The sequence below is a fragment of the Suricata suricatta genome, chromosome 4 (assembly GCF_006229205.1).
Source record: "Suricata suricatta isolate VVHF042 chromosome 4, meerkat_22Aug2017_6uvM2_HiC, whole genome shotgun sequence".
Lineage (NCBI taxonomy): Eukaryota > Metazoa > Chordata > Mammalia > Carnivora > Herpestidae > Suricata > Suricata suricatta.
The window spans coordinates 143,534,636-143,561,090 of record NC_043703.1 but is presented as its reverse complement, the minus strand read 5'-3'; the positions used below and the strand labels follow the sequence as shown (position 1 = coordinate 143,561,090).

Below are 26,455 nucleotides of genomic sequence, written 5' to 3'. Positions count from 1 at the left end.
TTCTGGCACCTTGGCTAATCTCATCTTCTGGTATCTCTGCTTGTTTTTGTACAGGCAGGCCCAACTGCGGCTTCCTACAGATTAGCTCTTTGAGCACAGAGACCGGCAGCGTGCGCATGAAGTTGCCTAATGTTGTTTATGTACCTGAGCCTCCAGTCACTAACAGTAAACAGGAATCAGGTGATTACCCGAATTAGGTGGCCAGGCAGAGGCACTTCCCCCCCCCCCCCCCCCCCCGAACTCTCGGTATCTACCTTTGACCATCATTAAAACCAGTGTGCCATGAGGGAGTTATAAAAATACTTGTGGATTTAGTCGAGGGTAACTGCGGTGTGCACTGATGTCTTACTAGCTTTACTGAGGTATACCTGACAAATACAATTGTAAGATATTCAGAGCGTGCAGTGTCACGATGTGATGCCTGCAGGTATTGATCATTTCCCTGCAAATACGTTACGAAAGTACTCCATAGGAAAAGTAACCTCTCCCTGTAAAACGGCAGAGCGGTAAAAGCATTCATTGGAACCCCAGGGTGGTACGTTTATAACAAACTCATAGTAACTTTACACCTTCCTGACGACAGGTCTTTGAAAAAAGTTCGTTTCTTAAAGAAATCGTGGCAGAGTCAACTGCAGATACTAGGCGAGGGATAAAAGGCAACGAGACGGAGAAAGCTTTTCTTTTGCCTGGCCTGTTCATGTCTCGCGTGGCCAGGCCTCATTGTAAGTAGTTCGTACCAAATCTTAATAGAACATCTGCTAAGTCCATTGTTGTTTTGGGGGATTTACTTTAAATGCTTTTCCACATGCTAACAGAATCCTGATGGTGGACATCTGTTAAGATTACCATCCCTTGAAGGCTTTTTTAAGATGTTAACAAACTTAAAAAACACATTTCCGAACAAAAACTTGGTTAGTGTTCCTGTCGTGAGACGTGTTCTGTTAGCAATTACACTATCCCCATCTTTTGTATTTTTCTTTTTAAGTGTAAAGTCTCTCGCTCGCGTGCCGCCTCCTATCTGCTGAAACTGCCCATCAAGTCCTCTGGCTCTCAGAGTTCTGGGTTTGCTGGGGTTTGTTTGCCTACAATGAAAAAGGCCTTAATTGCTTGGGTTTGGGCACCTCAGGCAGTTTAGTAAGTGTTTCTGGAGGCAGCCTCAGTGGCTCACCCGAGCCAGAAGGTGCCTCATAAAGCTGATACACGTGGAACCGAAGTCAGGTCTGCACACAGGGATTCAGAAATGACTGAAGTGATAACCTGAGGGTGGGGGAGATTTGGGTCAGAGACACTTGGATTTAGTTGCCTCTCTGCCATTCACCACACCTGTGACCTCGGAGAGGTTCCACTACTTCTCTAATCTCTAATCTGTGAAATGGGTAACACCTCTGTCACATGTTGGTGTGAGCAGAGTTGATGTCATACAGGAGGGCACTTAGTATAGTGCCTGATACAGAGTGCTTCTCAAATGGACCCTCTCCGTCCTGTGGAAAATTCACTCACTTGACCAACGAAATCCATCATAGTTTAAACTCTTCATGTATACTGTGCCTAAGCAAGGAACAGCTGATTCACATTGTCCATATAGTATGTCTTCACTCTATTTAATAATTCCATAACCTTCTAAGTAATTTTACTGAACAATATCATCTTCTTTTTAGATTTTCCTCCAGAGGGACATTTTCCAAGTCTTTAATCATATTTATCATTGTTTCAGAACATTTCCATTTTCATATGTCCCTCTAGAAATGGGAAACAAGAAGTGGAATACAGTACTCTAATAAAGACCTGATTTATGCTGTGAAGAATGCTGAATGGAAACATTGGGTTAGTCACAAATGCAGTGTGGCCAGGCCTCCATCGGTGTTTAGTGAGCCCCTCATCCAGTGTGACTCCCCATGTTTTCTTCTGCTTGGAAACTTGTCACTGCGATCTCTTTGCTTTCTCCTGTTATACTCATTGAGATTTTTTAAAAATTATACGCTGATTTTGTTGAACTGAGGCATCAAGAGATTCTTGAGATGGCTCAAGGTTGAATCTATAAAATGAGACAAGGACTAACAATAGCACTAGGAAACGCTTTACTAGGAAAAAAGAAAATTCAGTCAGGAGAAACAAACAAACAAAAACAAACCAGGTTCTCTCCTTAAGAGAGACTAGTACTTAGACTGTTACTTAAAAGAGAGGTACTATTTGTGCATTTTTGGGTTTTCAGAAGCTATATATGACTTTTTCCCCCTCTACCCTGCAAGTTAACTTGTTGTGACATATGATATCTTAAGAACAAGTGAGGTGACACAGTGATGAGTTTCATGGATACAGGTCTTTGAGGTTAATTCCAGCCACTTACACCAGTGTTTCAGGACATAGGCAGGTTAGGGTTTCAAATTTCTCACACCTCTTTCTATGAAAGAATGTCTCATGAAAAAGGACGTTGAATTTGGAACCAAGCCTTGCCTGGGTAACCTTGGAAAGATACTTAGACCCTAAGAACCTTGGTTTCCCCTTCTGTAAATTGGACTCATTAGGTCCACTTGGCCGGGTTGTTATGAGGTTTGGAGATAATGAAATGCCTGGTAGAGTGCCTGGCAAAAGTGGATACTCAATAAATACCAGTGACTTCTGCTTTGCTGTAATGGCCCTCCTGGCAGGCCACGAGGAAACATAGTCTGGCATTGTAGAGTGCCCCAGATTCCTGAGGTCCCTGGCATTCCTCTACCGTGAAGGGAACTAGCAGTGGTGCCCTAATCATATGTACGGAGTGGGAAACTAACATCCTTAAACAGTTAGGCATACGGTTAGTGTTTGTAGAACTGAATTGAAAGCTTACCTTCCTTAGGATGTCTTTTAGCCTCAGGGCTAGTGGCAACTTGGTGAGTCCATCTGTCTGCCATCCTGAAACTTCCCCTTGTCAGTGCTTCACCCTCCAGCACTCCCAGAATCATACCTTGGAGGAGGCAACTTCCTCCCCCTCAGAAGCCCATTCAAAGGCAAAAGCAGAATGATAACACCAAGCCAAGTGCCTGAAGGGCCTTGACATACCCCTTGACCATAGCACTTTCAAACAGGAGGCCTTTTAGAATGAAGTCTCTTTTGGAGTGCTTGGTGCCATTTTAATATTAATGTAACTGTGATTGTTATTTCCCCCTTGAGAAAGATGGGTCTTTTTGTGAGGAGTGTTATCCCACTGCACTGATGGGAACGTTAAGTAGAGCCAAACAGAACAAACTTGGCAGAAGCAAGAATTCTAATTGAAAACCACTGGCCCTTCTTGCTTTCTCCAGTGCCAAGTTATGTCTTGCTCAGACCAGTAAGGTAAAAATCCCACATGGAGAGGAAAAGTTACTGTTCCATAATGGGTTAAAAATCAAATCCCGCTGGCCAAGTCAGGCCTTCAGACAGGCTGACTCCCTGCATTTTTCCATGTCAAAATGCTCAAAAATATTTGCTTTATGTTGTTGCACTGTAGCCAAGTCAAGTCTTCAGTGTTAGAAGTGCTCTGAGTATTCGCAGACAGAGCCAGGTTCGCAAAGGGCTCTCTTGGCTGTATTTGCATGGAACATAATTGTATCAATACATTTAACACAGACAGTTCTTATATTTGACTCTTAGATCCAGTAAGAGTCAAATGGAAATGCTTTCCTGGCTACCTTTTGGTCTTTTCACCTCCACTGTTGGAAAGGTTTCTCAGACTCTGGCCTTGTCCTTCTAATTTATATCCACAGGTTTAGTTTCAGTTCTAAGAATTATCAGCTAATTTCATGGCTCATTTCAGTCCATAAAGAGATAGATGGCACTTTCTCATCAGAACGGCCCTTCCACCCTTTTCTCCTCCCAGTTTCAACTGAGACGCCACCCCAGTATTTGACTTTCCCTCACTTTTTACCCTGCTTCCTCACCTCACCGGTCTGGAGATCAGAAGAGTCAACAGCAGTGCCCCACCCCCACCCCCCTGTCCCCAGCCCCTCCCTGCTGCTTAGCCAGTCGGTCCTGCCCTTCCTTCTCTCCAGCCAGCCCTGCATTCCTGGGAAGAGCTCAGTGAGCCCAGGAATCTGCACCGGCTGAGCTTTCTGTTGTACATGCTCAACCCAGTAGTTTCTGATTCATGAATATTAAATAATTAGAGATCACAAGGCCTTACCTCCATCTTGCACCCTTTGAAAACATAATAGCTTTTTTATTTCATGGCACTTGACTTTATTTATTCAGCACGATCAGGGCAGCATTCAGGCTATAGCAAGCCTATTAAATATTTACCCATGAGGCGGATATTTATACATGAATCAGCAGCACTTATCAGTGTGTGATGCTGGAAGTCAGGTTCAGTACCCTCCTCACAGGCTAAGGAACTCCTGAGTTAAAGAAAGGGTGCAGTAAGTGTCATTTTAAAAATAAACTCTGATTTAAAGCAGTCATAGTATCTGAAGCGCTTCACACGTTGAGGCTCACCCCTGCGTGGCCAACTTAGTCATTCACAGTGAGACGTGGCAGAGAGGTTGGCTCCTCGCACCTGAGATCCAGTGACTCTGCTTGTTTGATGGTTGGGGGTGGGAGAGACTGAGGGGTGAACAGAATCGCCAGGAATGCTTGCTCTGCTGCTGTGGGGAAGATTGTAAGGAGAGATGACCAGCTGTACAGTACGGCGCCTGCTTCCGTGGTAGTCCAAGTGCTGCCGGAAGCCCTGTAGCATCCCTGGAATCCTGGCCCAGCTCACTGGTAGCCAGACCCCCGGTTTCTTCTCATCCCTGTAGCCCTTTCAAGAGTAAAAGCCCTCTGCTCACCCGGAGGCACGTAATTCAGCACCAATAGCATGGACTCTGGCAGTAGACAGACCTGAGCTCAGATCTTGACTTTACCATTTTCTAGCTTTGTGAACCCAAGGATATTTGTTCTGCTCTTTGAGCCTCAGTTTCTTTACCTGTAAGATTACAATGATATTCGTCACGTCATTGAATTGTGGGGAGGATTAAATTCAATCATGAGGAAGCACCTAGCAATGAGTAGTTCCCGATAATCCCAGAGGCAGCGTGCAGAGAGGTGGGCCTGGCGGCCGAGAGACAGCCATTGGATTTCTCCACACTTCTGCTTCTTTCCCTCATTACAGGTAATTTTTGTCTAACGGCTGTATTTCAGAAACAGAGTTTCAAGTTTAGAGGATTACCCACAGATTATTTTCATTTTTTGTATTCAATTTAATGAATGATTAAGAACTTATCCTGTAATATTTTATACAGGTCAAAGCCCTTTATAATAATTCCAGGAAATTGCCCAAATTATTTTGGGGGGAATTTTATTATGCCAAAGATTGTTCCTCTAAACTATGAGAAGGTGGATCTTGGTATTTTCTCTGTTATACAGATAATTCCCCCAGGAACTGCAGGATATAAATATTGGATTTGTTTCTCTTGAACTATAGAATTTTCTTCTGAATCGGTTTCCATCCCAATGGATAGGGTAGAGCCCTCCGGTTCGAAGTGTGCCTTCTGTGTACATTTGCACACAAAAGAGGGGACCAAAAGCCTTCTTCCGGTTCACGAGAAGTCATAGGAATTTTCCTAGCCTTTGTCAGAGTTTAAGCTAAATCTAAGCTATGTCTGCTCTGCAAGTAGCAAACGGAAGTGATGTTCTTGCTGATTCTGTGCAGTTGCAGGTTGTAGATGAGTCATTAATGTTATACTCAGTCAAATGCTGTCTCATAATTTTCTGTTGTCAGAGTTGTTGTGCTTTTTAGGCATCATCTAAATAGAAAAAAGTCAACAGCAAATATTTCCACCCCGTGTTGACTTCCTCATATCACCTGGGATTTTTTACTTGTGTGTTGGGACATTTTCATTCCTTAAATAAACAAGCAGAATATTCATTTCTGCCAAAAAAAATTAATTTGAGAATCTGTAGTCAAGATAGGGAGGTAAGCTGGGTCTGGAGCCCTTTCAGTAGATCTGTATATTGTTCTCTGTATCACAAACCCTAGGCTGTCTTTCTGCTCTAAACTATTTAGGAATGATTTTCTAGACTATTATTGTGAAGCACTTTGCTTCCATTTACTGCCTTGTAACTGTGGGGACTTGGTTAATGAATTGTCACAGCATTAACAGATCATAGGGGACTTTTTATACCCCATCATATTACAGAGGGGGTTCAGGGGGCTTACAGCAGGAAAACTACATTAAAATAAAATTCAAATAAGAAAAACCATTCAGGGGGGTGCCTGGGTGGCTCAGACGGTTAAGCATCCAGCTTCAGCTCAGGTCATGATCTCACGGTTCGTGGGTTCCAGCCCCACTTCAGGCTCTGTGCTGACAGCTCAGAGCCTGGAGCCTGCTTCCGATTCTGTGTCTCCCTCTCTCTCTGCCCTTCCCTGCTCAAACTCTCTCTGTCTCTCAAAAATAAATTAAAATAAGAAAAAGAAAAGCAAATTAGGACCAAAGGGAAGTGAGAGTAGGAAAGACGATGGAGTCAAGATTGAGGATGAGATATGAAGGGCACCTGGGTGGCTCAGTCGGTTAAGCATCTGACTTCAGCTCAGGTCATGATCCCAATTTGTAAGTTCAATCCCCGTGTCTGGCTCTGCACTGACAGCTCAGAGCCTGGAGCCTGCCTTGGATTCTGTGTCTCCCTCTCTCTCTGCCCCTCCCCCGCAAAAGTAAATAAACATAAAAAAAATAAAAAACAGTTTAAAAGGATGAGAGATGAAATGTATACTGTGAGAATTCCAGGCATTTTCTTTAATAATCATATTCTGGTTAATTTGAACTAAAAAGGATATCTCCACAAAAGTCCTGGAAACTTTCTAGATCAGTTTTGTGTCTCTGTGCTTGGCTCGATGATTTTTGAATGTACCTGCTGGTTTAGATGGATTGCATGTCAGGGTTGACTTAGGCTGGTTGCAGACTTCCTACCCACACTTGTCCAGAGACACAGGACCGGGCAGCGTGGTGTTCCAGAAGATGTTTAATTAGTTACCGCTGTTTAAAACTTGAGACATTAAATAATCTGGATTTCTGGCTTCACGTGAAAAGTGGGGGTCCTATAAGACCAAGCCTGTGTTCCCACATGGCAGAGATCAGCTGAAGGTGAGAGTTGGAGGGACCTTTCCACTGGGCAGAGACGCTCCACTTCTCTGCTCGTTCCGTCACCTCCCTGGGCCGGCGAGACCCTGGAGTGTGCAGCCCCTGTCCTAGCCACCTGCCTCACACTAAACATGAGGACACTAAAGCCCAAGGAGGCCACCCAGGGCCACCAAGCTGGTGAGGGCAGACTGGTCCCTCCAGTACACTGTTGGGAGTGCTGCAGCAACTCACTTCAGTTCAATTCAGGGTCTAAAGAATGACCTCTGACTTCTCTTTGCCTGGCACGTAAGGAAGGGCATGAGAAAAATGTCTTTGCATACTAGGTCCAACCCATTAATCTTGGTAAGACATTTACCCATGCCAATCAGAATGTACTAACTGGTACTGTTGTGTGCCAGAATCCTTCGTTGTTAGTCATGGGTAACATGAACGCACTGAATTAACAAAACGGATTTAAATAAACATAAGGAACGCCTGGGTGGCTCAGTCGGTTAAGTGTCTGACTTCAGCTCAGGTCATGATCTCACGGTTCATGAGTTCAAGCCCCACATTGGGCTCTGTGCTGATGGCTCAGAGCCTGGAGCCTGTTTCGGATTCTGTGTCTCCCTCTCTGTTTCTGCCCCTCCCCCAATCATGCTCAGTCTTTCTCTCAAAAATAAATAAACGTTAAAAAAAATTTTTTTTAAAGAAACATATTCATAAAGTGAAGTCTGTATTCCCGTCATCATCAGTCCAAGCAGTTCGTGGGCAGACCTTGATAAGAGAAGCCAAGTCTGGGGGGGCACCACTTCCCGCCTTGCCGGAGCCCTAAGACCAGTGTCCCCTGTCCTCTTGTCCTTGCAGTGCACTTGGCGGCTCCTCAGCTCTTCATATCCCAGCTTTCCCAGGAGGAGGATGTCTCATCGATTATGTGCCTCAAGTTTGCCACCTGCTCACCAACAAGGTAAAAGCAAGTCTCCTGACCTTCCCCTCACCAGCCTGTAAGGCTCCTCCCTCCAGCATGGCACCCTGATGGTCCTGGGTGCAGGCACCAGCCTCTTCGCCCCACCTTAGAGTCACCCCCACCGGACATCGGCCTTTCCTGCAGCAAATTACAGTTCATACGATTCTCTCCCTAGTTCTTCGCCCTCCTTCCTTTTCTAAGGATTCTGACCTCCTGCTCCAGTCTTATCTTCATCTTTTAAACAACTGTCCTCGCCTTCTGAAATTTCTTTTACATCCTGAGTTTTTGCTAGATCATTCACCTTTGAACTCCTCCATTTCCCAGTTATCTGATGCATGCGTGCATGGGTGTGTGTGTGTGTGTGTGTGTGTGTGTGTGTTGCCACCGGTTAGCATCAGGTAATTCACTAGAGCTGCCTTCACCTCTTTCTGGTTTTCTGTACCTCACTTTTTAGTAGTGAGTTCCTGATTGTCCATGTCCCTTCCAGGGCCCTGCTCCTCAGGGCGAGATCACCAGGTCAGCTGGTCCGGTAACCTGGCACATCAGATTATCTACAGCTTTCTCTGAGCTACATCGATGAGCCCTTACACCATCAAGCAACTGAGTTTACATTAACAGCTATTGTCAGATATATTTTTTTTAAGTATAAGAATATGCTCATTCATGTCCAGCCAGTGCATTTAGCTAAACACTGGACGTGTTAATCCACAAGCAGTGTTGACTTACTTTCTTCTCCTACATGGACTGACTCAATGCACTTAATCCCCAAAGTACTGTTTTCTGTGCCCCTATGGACTTGTTCACATTGCCTTGGAAAAATAAGTCTTTTGTTTCTCTTTCTTTCAAAAGATGGCTCATCTCTATATAGAAAATATTTTAAAAGTACAATAATATTTCACAGTCTTCAGTATTACTTTTTAAATGTCAGAGAAACTAAAATCTGGCAACTCTGCAGTCTGTGGGCTTGGCACACATTCCAGGGCATCTCACACTCACGGAGTGGATGCTTCTCATTGGGCCGCACTCCCCCAGCCTCTGCCCTCCTTCGGAACGGATCGCGGGATAGAATTCTTATTTACATTATGGGACTTTGCACTGCCTTCAAATCTGTGTCCCAGTATTTTAGAGAAACATGCAAATTTGGTCTTCCAGAATTGAGAAGAAAAAGCCTTTTTTTAAAGCTCTCCAATTGAGATGAATTTCTAGTCATACATTCTTCTCCCAAAAAAAATTGTTTTACCATTTTCCCAGAAATACAAGAATCAGTCTGTTTTTCTTATCTGGTTCCCTTTCATTAATTTTGCTTGTCTTTTAAAATTGATGTTCTTAGGCTTGCTACAAACGAGGACAGTATGGGCTGCTTTTAGAAACAATCTCTTCAAATGAATTTCCATAATTACATTGGAATCTATCTTTATAGCCAGTTTTGTTGTGGGTTTCTGTTAAAATGGTTTTCTGTTTTTAAAATCAAGTACACAGAACTGTTTTCATCCCCTTTTTAAACAAAGCCACTTAAGCAAACTTATCATCTGTTTTTCTTTTCCCAAAATAACATTTCTGATCCTGCATTAAGCCTGCAAAGTAAGCACTGTTTTTATAAATTGACATAAACCCCTATTATATAAATAGAATTGTTTTACTTTTAAAGGGTACAAAATGGCTATCACTACCAATTGTGTCAAGGTTATTTCAAGCACTTTATCTCAAGCTTTTGTTAGCCATGGAAACTCATTGTGGCTGTAGCCAATAAAAACAATTTGGGGGGCCGCTTTCTCCCCCTGTTTCTCTGAGCCACTACGGGGACATTATAAGGAGTGTATTTTTGTGTCCATAGCAGATGAGTAAACGACTGACTTTCAGATGCCCAGCTTAATAAGTTCACAATTTTGTTTAATAAAAATGGTCATTTGTTGATAACAAGGAAATATGAAAAGGCAAAATAAATTCTATTGTAGCACTCATTCTTCTGAATACTAGGAATTTAAAAAGAAAGAATTAAGCATTTTCCCGCCTTTTCAATAGGAGTTGTAGTTCAGGATAAAAGAGCCCCTGTTAGATGAGAGGAAGCTCTTCTTTGCAGAGGATTCCAGCTGGTAAGTGCACAAGGAGTGATAATTAAAAAAAAAAAAAAAAAAAAATATATATATATATATATATATCACCACTTTTCAGCTCCTAATGAAAAATCTGATTCAGAAAAGGATTTCCAACAGATACTGATACCATGAGGGGAAAGGTCGAGAGGAGACTCGATCTTCACAGGCCTCAAGAGGGGTCCCCAGGGCCACCCCCGGCGGTGGCAAAGGGGAGCCTCCCTTTACGATGGAGGCTGTCGTCACCCCAACCAGTGATCAAGCCCACCATCACTTACGAAGTTTTCATGCCCAAAATTATTTAGCCTGAATCTAGCCATGCTTTTTTTTAAGTTTATTTATTTTGAGAGAGAGAGAGAGAATGCACATGCACATGTAAGTGGGGAACAGGCAGAGAGAGAGGGAGAGAGAGAATCCCAAGCAGACCCCATACTGTCAACGCAGAGTCCTACATGAGGCTCAGTCTAATGACCCTGAGATCATGACCTGAGCCAAGATCAAGAAGCAGATGCTTAGCCGACTGAGCTCCCAGACACCCCTAGTCTAGTCACACCATTGGTCTAGCTTCCAAGTATAGGAAATACAGGGAGTAGAGGACAAATACAAGGAGTAAGGAAGCAATCAGAGAGTCTAGAACACAGAACATTCTGCAGGACAACTAGCCCAATCTGAAAAATAAGAATCATATAAGCTCGTGCAGGCATGGACACATGTACACACACACACACACACACCCAAGAGGTACTAGACTTTCTAGATTAAGCGCCTGATCCTTGAGTACGCCCTGTCTTTTTAAAGAATATTTGGGGACAGTTGGGAAATTTTGAAAATGCCCAGGGTACTAGATGAAGTCAGAAAATGGTTGCTGATTTGTTGGGTCTGATCATGAGATTGGAGCTGGGTAGGAAAATGTCTTCTTTTTTGGAGGTACATGCCCGAGTGTCTAGGGAGAAACTTCCATGGCGTCTCTCAGTTCCCCTCAGTGTTTCAGCAAGATGGACGGATAGCTTGACAGGGAGGGAGATGGCTGCATGAAGCAACTAGACAACATATTCATAGTGTTGGATACAGGTGGCAGGAATCTGGCTGTTCATTTTACCATTCTTTCTACTCTCTGAATCTTCGAAGTGTTTTGTCAGAAAGCATTTGAAAATTCCCTGCTCCTCAGCGTTGGGTTCCTGTTCCAGGTGCAGTATGTGATCCAAGGATACCACAAAAGGAGGGAATATATCGCTGCCTTCCTCAGTCACTTCGGCACGTAAGTTCCTCTTGGCTTTAACCAGGTACCAACAGTGTCCTTACGTCCCGATGACCCTAATGTGAGAGCATGGTTGGGGAAATAGCAGCTCGCTCTTATATGTAAGAGCTTTTCGATGCCACTTTGATTCTTTCTGGTATGTTGCTTACACAAAAGCTCCCAGGAATACATTTTTTTAGGATTTCGCTAAATATCAGACTCACATCTCTTCCTTGGAGCAGCATCATGCCTCACCCCAAGCCCAGGGGTAACAAGGACAGCGAGACCTGCGTGTTCTTGAGCTCTCTGCAGTGTGCACTTCGCACACCTCCATCTTGGCCATTATTGGCACCTTTGACCGAAGAAAGCCCTGAAACTTTGAGAAGTCTGGGGGCAGTCACCTGCCTGCGGGAGATAGGGCCAGGGCAGGAACACTGATTCTCAGGACCCCAGGACTCCTACTAGCAACAGTGCCACCCTGATTTAGGGAGGAAAGCCAGCAGTAGATGCAAAAGCAGCAACTCACACTTGGGATCAGGAGTTGGACAAAAGCACAGAGAGGGCAAAGGAGGTGCGGGGCTGCAGTTCCGGGGGGGACGGGGGGGCAAGCGTCTCCTCCTGCTGGTCCAAGGCCTCGTTGAGCCTCTGCCCAGGGCTTAGCTCAGGGATAGAGGGGCCATGTGTTCCCCACAGTCTTCTTCAAAGGGTGGGACTTTCTACCCATTCAGGGGGACTGAGCACTAAGGGTGTTAGCCATCTGCTTACAGCCCACCTTATTCCAGAGAATTCTTATAAATATAGAAAGATATATATAGTAACACATAATTATGATTTTAAACAAGGAAATGAAGAACTTGGGACCAAAAACTGGGAATAGGAAGGAGCGAGTGAAACAAAGAATAAGGATGGCCATTTCCAGGGATATAATCTTATAAACTGTGGCATAATTATGAGCAAGATTTCTGACTCAAAGCAATTTTAAGAAATTTTCTCATTATCCATAGTGATAATTTTTATGCCTCCAAAATAGAACTGTCAATATCTAAACAGTGTCACTGTCTCTCACATAAGTCTTTAATGCTTAACGATTTTTTTCAGCTTGATTTATGAACATGTTGAGAAAGTACTTATGATTCAAATGGTGGTTAGTAAATGGTCCCGTTGCACTTCTAATTTGTGAGGAAGATTATCTTTAGTATACCGAATGAAAGATGAAGGCGCTAACACAGTAACCTCCCACGTAGAGGGCACAAACCCCACCTCACTCCATTAGCACCCAAGAAAAATATGAAAATCTGCATTTACATCTTTTTTTGAAAATTGCATTCTTTTTTAATACACATTTTGTGTATGTTTTATTGTGCATATAATACAGTAGTATAGTAGTACTCGTATACAACTACTAAATCCTATGCAAATACTATTATGTTACTATACCACGTGCCTAATGAAAAGGATTCTAAGCTTGTTTTTACTAACAGCATGTGGGATCTAAAAAGCTTATATAGCGGTATTTAACATATTGAGTTAATTATAAATTCATGAAAAGATATACAAACCAGTGAATAAAATCATTGACCCAAGTCCCAGGATTTGAGTGATGTGCCAACAGTCTGAGCAAATCACTAAGGCTTTAGTGTCTTAATTCCCTTTGCCTTTATGAGTTCCCCCTTCCTCCTGAAACCGGCAGGCCACTGGTATTGACAGTCTGATTGGCCTGACTCAGTCAGGCGGACAGCAGACGTCACTAGTGTGGGTGACAGAGGAGGCTGTGCCTGTCCTCAGTGTGTGGTCAGTACGGTCACCTTACGGTGACGTCTCCCAAGCACTCAGCTCTTGAGGGGAATGGGGGAGGCGAGCCTGTCGGGATTCTGCCCAGGGGCTTAGCAGTCTGGGGCTGTTCTCCTTACCACACGTCCTGGGCACCTCCCACCCGAGCCAGCATCCACCCAGCTTAAGTGGCTACTTTGTCCTGAGCCTTGGGGGGAGGACAAGGGACACGAGTGAAAGGATTCCAAGTTCTTTGGAAGAAAATAACAGACTCCCGAACTTAGTAACGTCGTCGCTGCCCATTGCTGTTTAGTGCCCGAGGGAAAGTGGGCCTTCATCACCACCCAGACGGCCGTGCCCCTGCTGACCTGATTGCTTAGTGGGTCCTTTTCCTCGTAACCAGTAGCCAGCATCTGCAGAGCATTTGATGCTCTATCTTACTTGTTTTTCACAACCTTGGAATGAAGCTCGAAAATGTTCTATTTGTTTTACAGATGAGGAAACTGAGGCTCCAAAGGTTAAGTAATTTGCCGGGAGTCATGATAGATAGTAAATGGCAAAGCTGTAGCATAAGTGTCGATGCTGCCGTTCCAAATCCCACGTCCTTCCTGTGGTAACACTCACTCACCTTAAGTGAGTGGATTCAGTCCCTGTGACTCTAGGATTCTGTTCTTTATGTGGTTCTGTCTCTTTTATGCCTTGTTTTTATGAGGGTTTCTTCTTTTGTGTGTATGTTTTTCTCACCTAGAGGCGTCGTGGAATATGATGCAGAAGGCTTTACAAAGCTCACTCTGCTGCTGATGTGGAAAGACTTCTGTTTTCTTGTGCACAGTGAGTACACTTTTGCTATGAGCATGTCAGCATACATTCACATGTACGGACATGTACTAAACTGTATGTAATAATGATTGTGAAAACCTTCAGTGCCCTGATGTGGTTCCTTTTATTTTAGTATATTTACTGCATGGTCTTAAAGAAAAAATATCTCTAGACCAGCGGTTCTCAACCAGGTATAATTTGCCCCTCGGCAGATGTTTGGCAGCATCTGTAGACATTTTTGACGGCTGATGGTCATGTTGGTGGTTGTTGCTACTGGCATTTCGTGGGTAGAGGGCAGGGAGATTGCCTAAACATCCCACAGTGCACAGAACAGCACCCCAACGACAACAAAATCATTGGGTACAAACTGTCAATAGTGCTGAGTTTAAGAACTCAGGGTTCCAGATTCCTATTTCATCTTTCCAGCATGAGGTTCCAAAACTTTCAGGATTTTTCAAAACATACTTGCCTCAGTCATGAGGCTATTATCCTTATTGAGCGAAAAGACTACATCTTTTGATCATATATAATAGATATGGAAAAGTTGAGACAAGTTGGAATGCATTCCCGGTATCACTTCTCAGTGTTATTCCACAGACAGGCACATTTAAATGCTTGTTGTGGTACATTAATCAACGAGTCAGTAAATTTTGGTGCGGCTTTCTCTTGATGGGTAATTTGGAGTCTCTTTCGTTTATTTCTTTGTCACATAAGAACCATTGACCCTTGATGCCAGGTTTGCTATGCAAAATGCCCAGCCTTTAAGCCAAAGACACACAGTTCCAGCTCTCACAAATCAAGTTATAGAAAAGCAGCAGGCTTGGCTTGACTTCATTCAGTGGATAAAACTACCCTGACCTTAAGAAACTACTCCTGTTTAACCGGGCCATCAGACAGTCTAAGGCCATGACTTGCGGATTTTTGTTTCCCCAGCAGACTGACCTTCTGGGTTGTGATTTGCTTAGGCTAAAAAATAGTCCTTAAGTTAATTTGTCTTACCCCATTTCACACCCACAGACAAAAAGGGGAGAAAGCCTCGAAGACCATGGTGTAATCCACATAGAGATAACTGAGCGTTGGCTCTGATTTTGAGGTGTTCCCCAGTGATAGAGCCTTCGTCATGCAGTGCTTCATATTGAGCTTCTGCTCTATAGCTAGTCATACATTGGGATCATCTCTTGAAATGCACCTGAGAAATGCAAGCATATAGCAGTGTATTAGTTCTGTGCACAGATAAGAGAATTGAAGAGGTAAGATTTTAATCTTGGGTGTTCCTCCAACTAGTTACCTGATGTTCCGATCACCGGGACAAGCTCCCTCTGCTTTCGTTTCCTCATATGTTCCCCGCGGATCTGGTGGTTAAGTCCTGGGGAGACGTTCACATATGGAGCTTCACCCGTAATACAGGGCCAGGTGGAAGAAGAAGCCTCACGGTCAAGGCCTCCTGGCGATCTTCTCTCTGCCTGCCGTCTTACGTGGCCCTACTCGTTCTTCCAGCCTCCACTTTTGATTCTTCCCTTATGTGTTGCTGTTCTGTCTTTTTCATTCTGAGTCCTAATTTCTTTGTGAGATCCCATTTCCTGTCTGCCATATTCACTTTGTACATCGTCTGGGTCCAAGTGAGTCTGCCTCTTGCTTGGTATCCCGACCCCAGATCCTGATTACATTCTTGGTTTGTCTCTCATGAGCCTGGACAGTTGCCTGGGTGACTTGGTTGGTGAGATTCCCCTAGTCCAGGCCAGCAAGAGGGGCCTGTACCCTGCCACAAGTGGTGGTGGTGACAGTCAGAAGCCTCCCGGAGTAGCCGTGAGAGGAGGACACAGAAGGAGGGACACACAGAAGGGTAATTGCAAACATTAAGTGAAGAGGAATGCTCTGTCGCAGTGGCATGAGATCTCAGCTCTTTAAATGAAACCAGTTTTCTAGCCATGACTCTACTTCCAAAAAACTTGATGTCAGATCCTATCAGATATAAGGGAAAAAAGATATTCTTGGCATTGCTCATTCCCACCTGTGCTTTCCACATGCAACTCGAGAATCCCTCTTCTGGGGGTGGTGAGCGGGAGGGAGGCACAGGGATGAAGGAGCATCACCTGTCAGCTCCTGCCCGCCCTAATCAGTACATTCGCTGTTAGAGTGATTCTTGTTAAGGTCCGTTCCGCAAAGATTATTTCCCCTGATACCACGTGTCCGGTATTCCTTACAGCTCCTTCTCCGCCTTCCTGTCTTCACTTTTCCAAGTCACACACGAAGTCCCAGAGTCATATTTCCACTTAGTTTTGATTTTCTTCTTCAGAAATGTAGAACCCACAGGCACTCTTTACAACAACTACAAGGACTTTGGGATTCGTTTAATTTACTTTTAACAGAGTGTTTCCTCGGGGTAGTATTCTCTTCCTCCCCAGGCTATTGGCCTCTTGTCTCTCAGCGTTACTGCCTGCACTCATAGCTCCTCAGCAGATATGACCTCATCTGTGAATCGGGGTACTCGATGCTGTTTCCTGCACCATCATGAACACAGAGTCCGTCTTTACATACATCATTCTCACCCTTTTGCTTCTTGCTTATACCTAAAACGTAGGACTTGCTGTGTCGGACGGAGTGAGGCTTGGCTGGATAATGTGTTTTATTCTATCACACAGTTAAGCATCTGACACTTAACCTTTTTTAAGTATCTGCTTGCGTGGTTACAACACCCAAGGGGCCACTTGTTCCCTTTTTTCTTCCCATGAAGATAAGAAGGTGAATATAGGGTGGCAGAGACCTAATGAAAGAACATTGCAGTGAATTATTCCAGGGTCTCAAGCGCATGAACAAGGAAGGAAGTGCCTAGAGATGGAGCCAGCCTTCCGTGGCTGACCCCACTGCTCCATGGAGAGGGGACACCGGGCAGGACACTAGATACCATCCCTGCCCTCCTTCCTTTCTCCCCCTTGTCCAGGCCCAGGAAGAACACTGTCGCTAGGGCAGGTGCTGGGAAAAGTTATGAGCATTTTGGAGGCTAGAGAAAACAGGCACTCCTCTCTTGAGGCAGATGGCTCTTGCCTTGCTGGAGTGTGTGGAAGCAAGAATGTCCTCGGGAAGACACTGTACATGTTCTGGGCTCTCTCAGGAGGCTCTGTGACTTCCCAGCATTCTGACGGTTTCGGGAGTGGCGATGTGGCCATGATCATGGCTGTGGAGTTTTTTCGTCCATTGATTCCTTCTTTCTTTGCTTCATCCGTTATCAGCGTACTGCAAGACTTGGAACCATGTAAGAATCAGGGAGCGCTCCCATCCAAAAGTGTTTTCAGGAGGGTCTCCTGGCCATCGTGTAAGAACCGTTAGTAGTGGTTATGGAGGGACTTCATGCTTGCCAAGCTCTGGAGGTTGATGTTACCTGTAAACTAGCACCTTCTCCGAATGCTGGGTGACAGAACCAGAGAGCAAAGCACAGAAACACAGAATAAAAGCAACCACTGGGGAAAACATCAGCTCTTCTTCATGGCCCAGTCAGCGCCACTGTAAGCAGATACAGGAGGAGGCACCGGCCCACGGTGACAGGATGGCCACTCAGAAGTGGAGGGTACTGAGGTCTGTGAGTCCCAAGGCGAATGAGGGAGCATGTGATTGAATGAGAAGCTATCTTTTCCCATTACCCAGAAAGCCTTGGTAAGTGACCCCTTGAGTCATCCAGCCTGGACCACAAGCCAGGTCTTCCTGGCAAAATATCTGTTACTCTGAGTCTGACCATGCAGGCTGTTCCATTTAATTTTTTACCCTCTCTGCCCCAACCTAATCTCTTTAACCCCCTTTAACCCAATCCAACCGAGTTATGGGTTTATTGAGAACCTGTGTGTGCTCAGGGCTATGATAGGTCTCAAGGGACAGAAATGAGTAAATAACTCAGGCTTGATCTGAAGACATTTAGAGTCTGGCCTAAGAGCTGGTGCACCCTACCCTGCAGGCCAGATCCCCACCCCGCCCCCAAGCCTGTTTTCCCATGGCCCTCAAGCTAAAAGTGGTTTTTGCATTTCTAGAGTTGTTGGAACTGCAGGGAGGAAGAATGGGCCACAGAGATGGTAAAGCTTAAAATATTGACTCTTTGCCCCTGTACCAAAAAAGTTTGCAACCCCTGGTCTGCTTGATGAGAAAGAAGATCAGATAATGGTAAATTACGGTGGTCTATCTTTTCAAAACAACTGGTTTGTGAGCATGCCTATCATGTTCCAGGCACAAAGAGACATTGAGCAGAGAAAGCTTCATGTGTTTTTTATACATAAGAAAGAGATGTAGAAAAAGAGAGAGACCCTCCTTAATCAAGTCTTGTGAGAGAGACAGACAATAAAGAACTAAAACTATCATATATGAGTTTCAGATGCTGACAAGTACTATAACGGAACAAAGCAGGGGCTACGAAAGAGACCAAGGTGTTAGGTAGGTGGTGTTAGGTCAGCCGAGAGAGACCAGTTCCTGAGCGGAGTGGGGTGGGCTCGGGTCCTCACCCCAAAATCAATATCGTGTCTTTACAGTGACAAGCAAGGTGGCTACTAGGTAATTCAGTAAAAACCAGCATTGTGAAGTTTTTCAAAACTTGTTCACATTTTATACAAGTCACATTTTTAGATGAATAAATAGATTTGAAGAACAAATTGGAATCACTAAAGTGATTAAAATTGGAACCACAATGTTACAATTCATTTCAGTGTTAGAAGTCATTTTTTTAAACTTAGTTTGTCAAGTTGGTTTCAAATCTAGAGAAAGTGTAATATCATTTTAGAATTAGTATGAATACCTCAGATGAGGCATCTATGAAGATTTGCGGCTTAATTCTATCATTTCTAGTAGGAATAATAGCTATCAAAGCAGCAGGCACTAAAATTGATTCTGAATAAAAAGTAAAAGTAATCACATCTCTATTGTTCAAAGAGAGAAAAGGATATGGAAAAAGATAAAAGAAAATCTACTTTCTAAATGCCTTTTTGCTTTAATTAAGAGAACTATTGGTCCTTCAGATACTTTAAACATCTTGGCTAATTTTTTTCCTGGACTTCCTGGGAAGTGCTAGCTCTGGTGGGCAAGGCGGTTTTCGTCTTTTGCTTATATACCGAAGCACACCCCGTTCACAGTTTATAGCCCGAAAGCTCTGGAACTTGAGCGACCACTGTCACTATTTTGATTCAAACTGAAACTCCTGTTTCATCTTCGGAGTCTACTTCTTTCTAGAAAGTCTTTTTCTGTCATTTCTGGCTCTGGTTTGAGAATTTAGCCCATTAATCTTGAAAATACCCTTGGGAATATTCTTTTCATTCTAATACCTCAGATTTATGTGACGCCTTTTTAATGACCTTAAAGGACTTCTTGTAAGGAAGGAGGTTGAAATCGGATGCGTGATCACCATTGCAGTGATGTCTTTCCCCATACTCTCTCATATGAATTGTGTGACTCCTCTCAGTTGTAATTGTTGGATTAAGGTAATTGCTAAAATGAGTTTATCCAGTCAGAGAAAGGGCATTAAAATTTGGGGCATTTTGACTTTAAAATGTATGCAGCGGCTTTGAAGTTAACACATTGTAACCCAAGAAGGCATTTAACTCAGTGAAAGAAAGCAGTTTACAAAGAGTAACTTTTAGAGAATTGATCCAGCTCAGTATAATCTTTTCTTAGAAGTAATCAGGGGCATTATTTCGGTGTAAAACTTTGGCTGCTGTTAAAGATAATCGTTACAAGTAGCAATCGTTAGCAATGCTCCAGACACTTCTCTCAGCGTTTTGCAGATACGGGTACAGTATTCTGTTGCTTAATCCTCGTAACACTCTTCTGAGGCTAATGACTGCTATTACTGCATTTTACAAATGACAAAACTGTGGCACAGAAAGAGTAAATATACTCTCTGTGACAGAGCTAAGGTTTAAAATCCAGGCACTGATTCCAGAGCCCATGTGCTAGACTGCCTTACTATATACTATTTCAGATAATTGGTTGGCAGTATCTCTAAGTACATGATGAATTTTGAAAGCCTTTGGAGCTTCCCAGAGAACCTGTAAGCTCCAGGAACAGAAGTTCGTCCAGGCACTGTGACGAACTCTCAGGCACGTGAATGGACATCACACCGAAGACAGTACTGATCTGAAGGCAGCAAGGTGTGACTCTGGTGTCGCTCCTCAGCAGTGACGGTAGGTTGTCCAGTTACAAAACGCTACCCAGCGGCACTAAACATGCCGGCTTGATCAGGGTTTCACTCTATGGCTATCGAAAGACATAACTAATGGATTAATTAAAGAATTACTGGCTATTGGCTATCAAAAACTAGGTTTAACCTGTTTTTAGATATAGTTAAAGTGGTCAGTTATAATGGCTCATTAGACAAAGTCCCGGACAAAGTCCCGCAAGTGCAAACCTACAGAGTTGGAGCCAAATGGGCAGTGGAGGTGTGAGAGTAGCTCTAAGACAAGGGGGAGTGATGGGAACCGCGTGCTCCTTTGCAGGATTTTTCCTTCTTAAACGGAGTACAATCCAAACATTTCTGTGGCCTGGATTTATCCTGATGGCCTAGGAATCTTCTTTTAACAAACACTTTTGGGGCACCTGGGTGGCTCAGTCAGTTAAGCATCGACTCTTGGTTTCAGCTCAGGTCATGATCCCATGGTTTGTAAGTTCGAGCCCTGTGTTGGGGTCTGTACTGGCAGCGCTGAACCTGCTTGGGATTCTCTCTCTCCCTCCTTCTCTGCCCCTCCCCCACTCGGGCTGTCTGGGTCTCTCTCAAAATAAATAAATAAACTTTTAAAAAAAAAACACTTTTTATTATAAATATTCCAAACACAGGGGCACCTGGGTGGCTCAGTCAGTTAAGCATCCAGCTTTGGCTCAGGTCATGATCTCGTGGTTCATAAGTTCAAGCCCCTCATCAGGCTCTGTCCTGACAGCTCAGAGCCTGGAGCCTGCTTCAGACTCTGTGTCTCCCTCTCTCTCTGCTCCTTCCCTGCTCTCAGTTTATCTCTCTCTCTCTCAAAAATAAACATTAAAAAAATTCAAACACAAAAATAGAAAAATAGCATAAACTCCCCCGTGCTCATCACCCATGTTACATCTTTGTCTGTTGTTTCATCGATCCCTTCCTCCTTTTTAATTTAATTAAAAATTTTTAGAATATTTTGAAACAGATGTGAAATATCATTTCCCCTATACTTAAGTGTGTATCTCTAGCAAATAAAGCTTTTTAAATGTTTTTTCTAAGTTTATTTATTTTGAGAGAGAGAGCGTGCACAAGCAGGGGAGGGGCAGAGAGAGAGAGAGAGGAAGAGAGAATCCCAAGCAGGCTCCTCACTGTCAGAACAGAGCCTGATGCGGGACTCGAACTCAGGAACTGTGAGATCATGACCTGAGCCTAAATCAAGTGTCAGATGCTTAACCAACTGCGCCATCCAGGCACGCCAGGATTTTTGAAAAGATATATCCAAACAACATTATTAGAGTGTTACAATATAGTAACAAATTATGATATTATTTAATATCATCTAGTAACAGTCTGTGTTAAAATTTCCTCATTTTTCTCAAATATAGCTTTTTTTTCCAATTGGTTTGTTCAAGTTAGAATTCAAATAAGTCAGGACCCAAGAATCTTGAAAATCCCTAGAAAAGAAGAGGTATGGATCCAAATAATGGATATCACCACCTATTTTCTTTCCATATAATTTAGCTAAGAAAATATGGAGTGAAATTATTAAAACATCACTTCACCCATAGGCCTGTAGAAGACAAGGTCTGACATTTGCTTATCACCTTCGTTTCAAAGTGCTTTTAATTATCGCATTTAGAATATGAGTCATTGAGTCTCTCTGTCAGTTCTGAATAGAATTCTTAGTGCTAGAATGAATGATTAGAGATTATCTAACCCAGGGAGGGACTTTTAACATTTTGGTCTCAAAGACACCTTTGAAAAACCCCGTGGATCTATTCTTCGAACAGTGTTTTAAAATGTATAAAATAAAATATATAGTACTGCAAAGGAAGCTGATTCTATTAAAATACGATTATCAAGACATTAAGAGTGATTTGATCATACAATTAAAAGCATACTTTGATAACACCTTAAATAACAATATCCAGTGTCAAATCTAATAGCCCTTGTAATTTTGAAATAGCAATGAGGATTAAAGAACGTTTTAAGATCTGAGCAACACCTGCAATGTGCTACAAAAGTATCTATGATTTATTTGGGTAACAAAGTCAATGCACTGCTAGCACTGCTGTAGATTGTTACCTACAGCCATGATGGGAGGAAACGCTATTTTCCGTTAAAGGCAGTGAGTGTAGAGATACACATTTTTCCTATGCAAGTTCCCCGATGCCCAAATTTGATCCAAGACTTTGTGGAGTGGGAGGTAAAGGGAGGCGTGCAGACCTCAGCTTGGGACTTTCGGAAAACTCCACGTTACAGAGCTCGGGTGTGGTTGAGTAGCTCGCCCTCAGCCTTGCATAACGTTAGGGGAGAACAGGACTAGAAGCCCGGTTTCTACAGTCCAATTAAGAATTTTTCCTTTGTTTAAATGGCTGAGTTCTACAATTCCTAGGCAAGGTAAATACTTTTGCAGCAATATGTGTTCGGTACTGTACTGCCAGTGTCTTCACACTAGCCTGAACAGATGTTCGACATAGGGAAAATACCAGAAAACGGTGCTCAGAGTTAAGGGTTAATGACCTTCCTTTTGCATATTATATGCTCCCTGATAGCACAAGTTCACTTTCATAAATCCTTGGGACATTTTTTCCCTATCTTTTTTGAGGTATGACTTCCTATAACTCACAGTAAAACTCGCTCATGGTAAATGAATTATAAATTTCAGCAACCACCTAACAGCCCCAGAACTAGCAACCCAACTGCAGTCAGGACATGGCACATTTTTCTTCACCCTAAAAAGTTTTTCGTGTGCCTTTGCAGCAGGTCCCCCTATTGACCTTCAGCCCCTGGTAGTCACTTACCATTTTGTGCTACGATAGTTTATTCTTTTATAGAATGTATAGAATTCGTAAAAATGGAATCAAGCAGTATCTGGTCTTTTGTGTCTGACCGCTTTCACTTAGCGTAATGTTCTTGAGAACGTCCGTGGTGTTGTGTGTCTGTCAGCACTTCATTCTTGTTTATTGCTGAGTAGTATTCCATTTCCCCATTTACTATTTATCCATTTACCAAGTGATGGACATTTTATGTGTTTGCAGTTTCTGGCTATTATGAATAATGTTCCTGGGTCAGTCGGTTGAGGGCCCAACTCTTGATTTTGGCTCAGGTCATGCTCTTGTAGTTCATGAGATTGAGCCCCACATCAGGCTCTGTACTGTGCAGAGCCTGCTTGGGATTCTCTTCTCCATCTCTCTGCCCCCGCCCCCTGCTCATGTTCTCTCTCTCTCAAAAAGAAATCAACATTTAAAATAAAGAATAATAAACCTATGAACCTAATTTAAGCGCAAGTCTTTGTGTGGACATAATATTTTGTTTCTCTTGGATAAAATGAATACTGGATCATATAGTAAATATGTGTTTAACTCAGTTATGTGGTGCTGTACTGCTTTTCAAAGGTGGTAACTCATTACATTCTCACTAACAGCGTATGAGGGTTCTGGTTCTTCTCTATCCTCTCCAGCCCTGCTATTGTCAATGCTTTTAATTTCGGGCATTATACGGTATGTAGTGTTATCTCATGAGTTGTAGTAGTATGCGGAATGTAGTGGAATGTAGTATGTAGTAGTGTCTCGTGGTGGTTTTAATGTAGCATTCTGTATTGACAAGTGGTGTTGAGCACCTTTTCATGTGCTTCTTTGCCAAGGAAGTTATTTTGTGAAATGTCTGTTCAAATATTTTTCCTATTTTTAAATGGATTGTTATCTTCTATTTTTGAGTCGTGAATTCTTTACACATATTAGATACAAGCCCTTTGTCAGTTGTATGCTCTACACATTTTTTTCCCTCTCTGTGGCTTGCCTTTTCATTTTCTTAACTGTTTTTTCCAAAAAGCAAAAAATTTTAAGTTTGATAAAGTTCATTTTATCACTTTTACACTTATAGATGTGCTTTTTAAAAATTTTAATTCCAGTGTAGTTCACATAGCATGTTATCTTAGTCACAGGTGTATAAGATAGTGATTCAGCAATTCTATACATTACTCAGAGCTCATCGTGATAAGTGTACTCTTAATCCCCTTCACCTGTTTTATCCATCCACCCCATCTCCCATCTGGTAACTTATAGTTAAGAGTCTGTTTGGGGCGCCTGGGTGGCTCAGGCGGTTAAGCCTCCAACTTCAGCTCAGATCTCACGTTCGTGGGTTTGAGCCCCGCGTTGGGCTTTGTGCCGACAGCTCAGAGCCTGGAGCCTGCTTCAGATTCTGTGTCTCCTTCTCTCTCTGCCCCTCCCCCTCTCATGATCTGTCTCTCTCTGTATCAAAAATAAATTTTTAAAAAAAGTCTGTTTTTTGGTTTGTCTCTTTTTTGTTTTCCTTAATTCGACATATGAATGAAATCGTATGGTATTTGTCTTTGACATATTTCACTTAGCATAATACTCTCTAGGTCTATCCATGTTATTACACATGGCAAGATTTCATTCTTTTTTACAGCTGAGTAGTATCCCATTGTGTGTGTGTGTGTGTGTGTGTGTATTACATCTTTATCCATTCATCTATCGATGGGCACTTGGACTGCTTCCATAATTTGGCTATTGTAAGTAATGCTGCAGTAAACATAGGGGCGCATATATCTTTTTGACTTAGTGTTTCCATATTCTTTGGGTAAATACCCAATAATGCAATTGCTGGATCATACAGTAATTCTGTTTTTAATTTCCTGAGGAAACTCCATAATGTTTTCTATAGTGGCCACACCAGTTTGCCTTCTTAAAGGCTGTGCTTTTCTTGCTTGAGATATTCTTGCCTAATCTAGTTCAACACAAATTCTACATTGTTTTCTTCTGCAAGTTTATAGTTTTAGCTCTTAAATGTAGGTCTGTGGTCCATTTTAAGTTAATTTTTGTGTATGGTGTGAGGTAAGGGACATGGTTTATATATCTTTTTCTATAATAATATTCATTTGTTCTTGTACCATTTGTTGAAAAGACCATCCCTTCCCCTTTGAATTACCTTGACACCTTTGTCACAAATCAGCTGAACATGTAAGTGTAGATGTTTCTATGCCCTATATTCTGTTCCATTGATCTGCATTTCTGTGCTTTCACTTTATAGCAAGTCTTGAATACAGAGAATATAAGCCCTTTAATCTTATATGTCTTTATTCAGAATTGTTTTCTCTATTTAGATACTTTGCCTTTCCAAATACACTTTAGAATTAGGTTGTCAATAGTTTTCACTAAAACCTTGATTGAGATTGCATTGAATCTGTAACTTAATTTGGAGGAAATTACCATCTTGGAAATATTGAGTCCTCTGATTCATGAATATGTTTTATGTTCTCATTTCTTTAGGCCTTCTGTAGTTGCCCATGGCAATGTTTTATAGTTTTCAGTATACAGGTCCTGTACATCTCTTGTCAAAGTAATTCCTAAGTATATTTTAAGCTATTATGAATGGAGTTCTTTTAAACTTTTTCATTTTCATATTGTTTATTGTTAGTATATAGAAATACAGTTGATTGTTGCATATTGACCTTTAGTGGATTCCCTAGAATTTTTATGTACATGATCATGTCATCTGCAAATAAAGACAGTTTTACTTCTTCCTTTCCAACATGTATTTCCTTCCTTCCTCCCTCCTTCCCTCCCTCCCTTCCTTCCCTCATTCCCTCCTTCCTTCCTTCCGGTGGCCTCCAGACCTGACCTATGCAATAGTTTGTTGGTGCAGTCCTCCATGCACCATCTGCTGAGTACCTGCTCTGGTTGAGGAACTGTCAAGGCTCAAGTCTTGAATGCCAAGATGAATGTCACCCACTCTAAAATGGGTCACAGTCTATTAAGGAAGAAGAACATATAAAAACAACAGTGAAACATTTCAAATGTAACGCTAGGCAGCCACCAGATATTATGGGAACACAGAGAAGAGGCACCTAGCCCAATAGCACAGGAGGGCTGTAAGGGCATTTCAGGCGAGGGGCTCACATCAACAAAGGCACTGAGGGGAGAAACAGAGTAAGGAGCCATAAGTTGTTTAGAATTTCTCAAATGTGTATTGGAACCTAGGGAGTTGTGAGAGATTGAGCTAGAGGCAGTCAGAGCCCGAAACTCAGAGTTGTGTACCAGGCTGATGAATATGGACTGTACCTTGAGGATAGCAAGGAGTTACTGAAGTGTGCTCAGGAGAGAAGTGGCATCTATTTGCTTTTGTTTTTAAGGAACTATTTTGGTATTATGTTGAAGATGATTTGGAATGGGGATACCAGGAAACCTAAAAAGATACTTTAGGCAGAGAAGGACAGAAACCATATGTTCGCACTCATAGGTCTAACAGGAAATTTTCAGAATGATCTAGCTTCAAGAAAAGCAAGCAGTTAGTAGTGCTTAAGAAAAATTGATTCAGTATCTAATGGATAATTGATACCTGTCA

The 26,455-nt window shown here is 42.7% G+C and overlaps 1 protein-coding gene across 8 annotated transcripts in view; it reads left to right on the top strand.

Annotated features, from left to right (window-relative positions):
- Window positions 1–26,455, top strand: part of BABAM2 (BRISC and BRCA1 A complex member 2) — a 396,153-nt gene that overhangs the window by 301,553 nt on the left and 68,145 nt on the right. For all 8 annotated transcript variants that reach the window (XM_029938035.1, XM_029938033.1, XM_029938034.1 and 5 more), the window contains 3 exons: window positions 7,911–8,010; window positions 11,291–11,361; window positions 13,859–13,941. In XM_029938035.1, coding sequence (XP_029793895.1) covers window positions 7,911–8,010; window positions 11,291–11,361; window positions 13,859–13,941 — 254 coding nt within the window. The remainder of the gene's footprint in view (window positions 1–7,910; window positions 8,011–11,290; window positions 11,362–13,858; window positions 13,942–26,455) is intronic.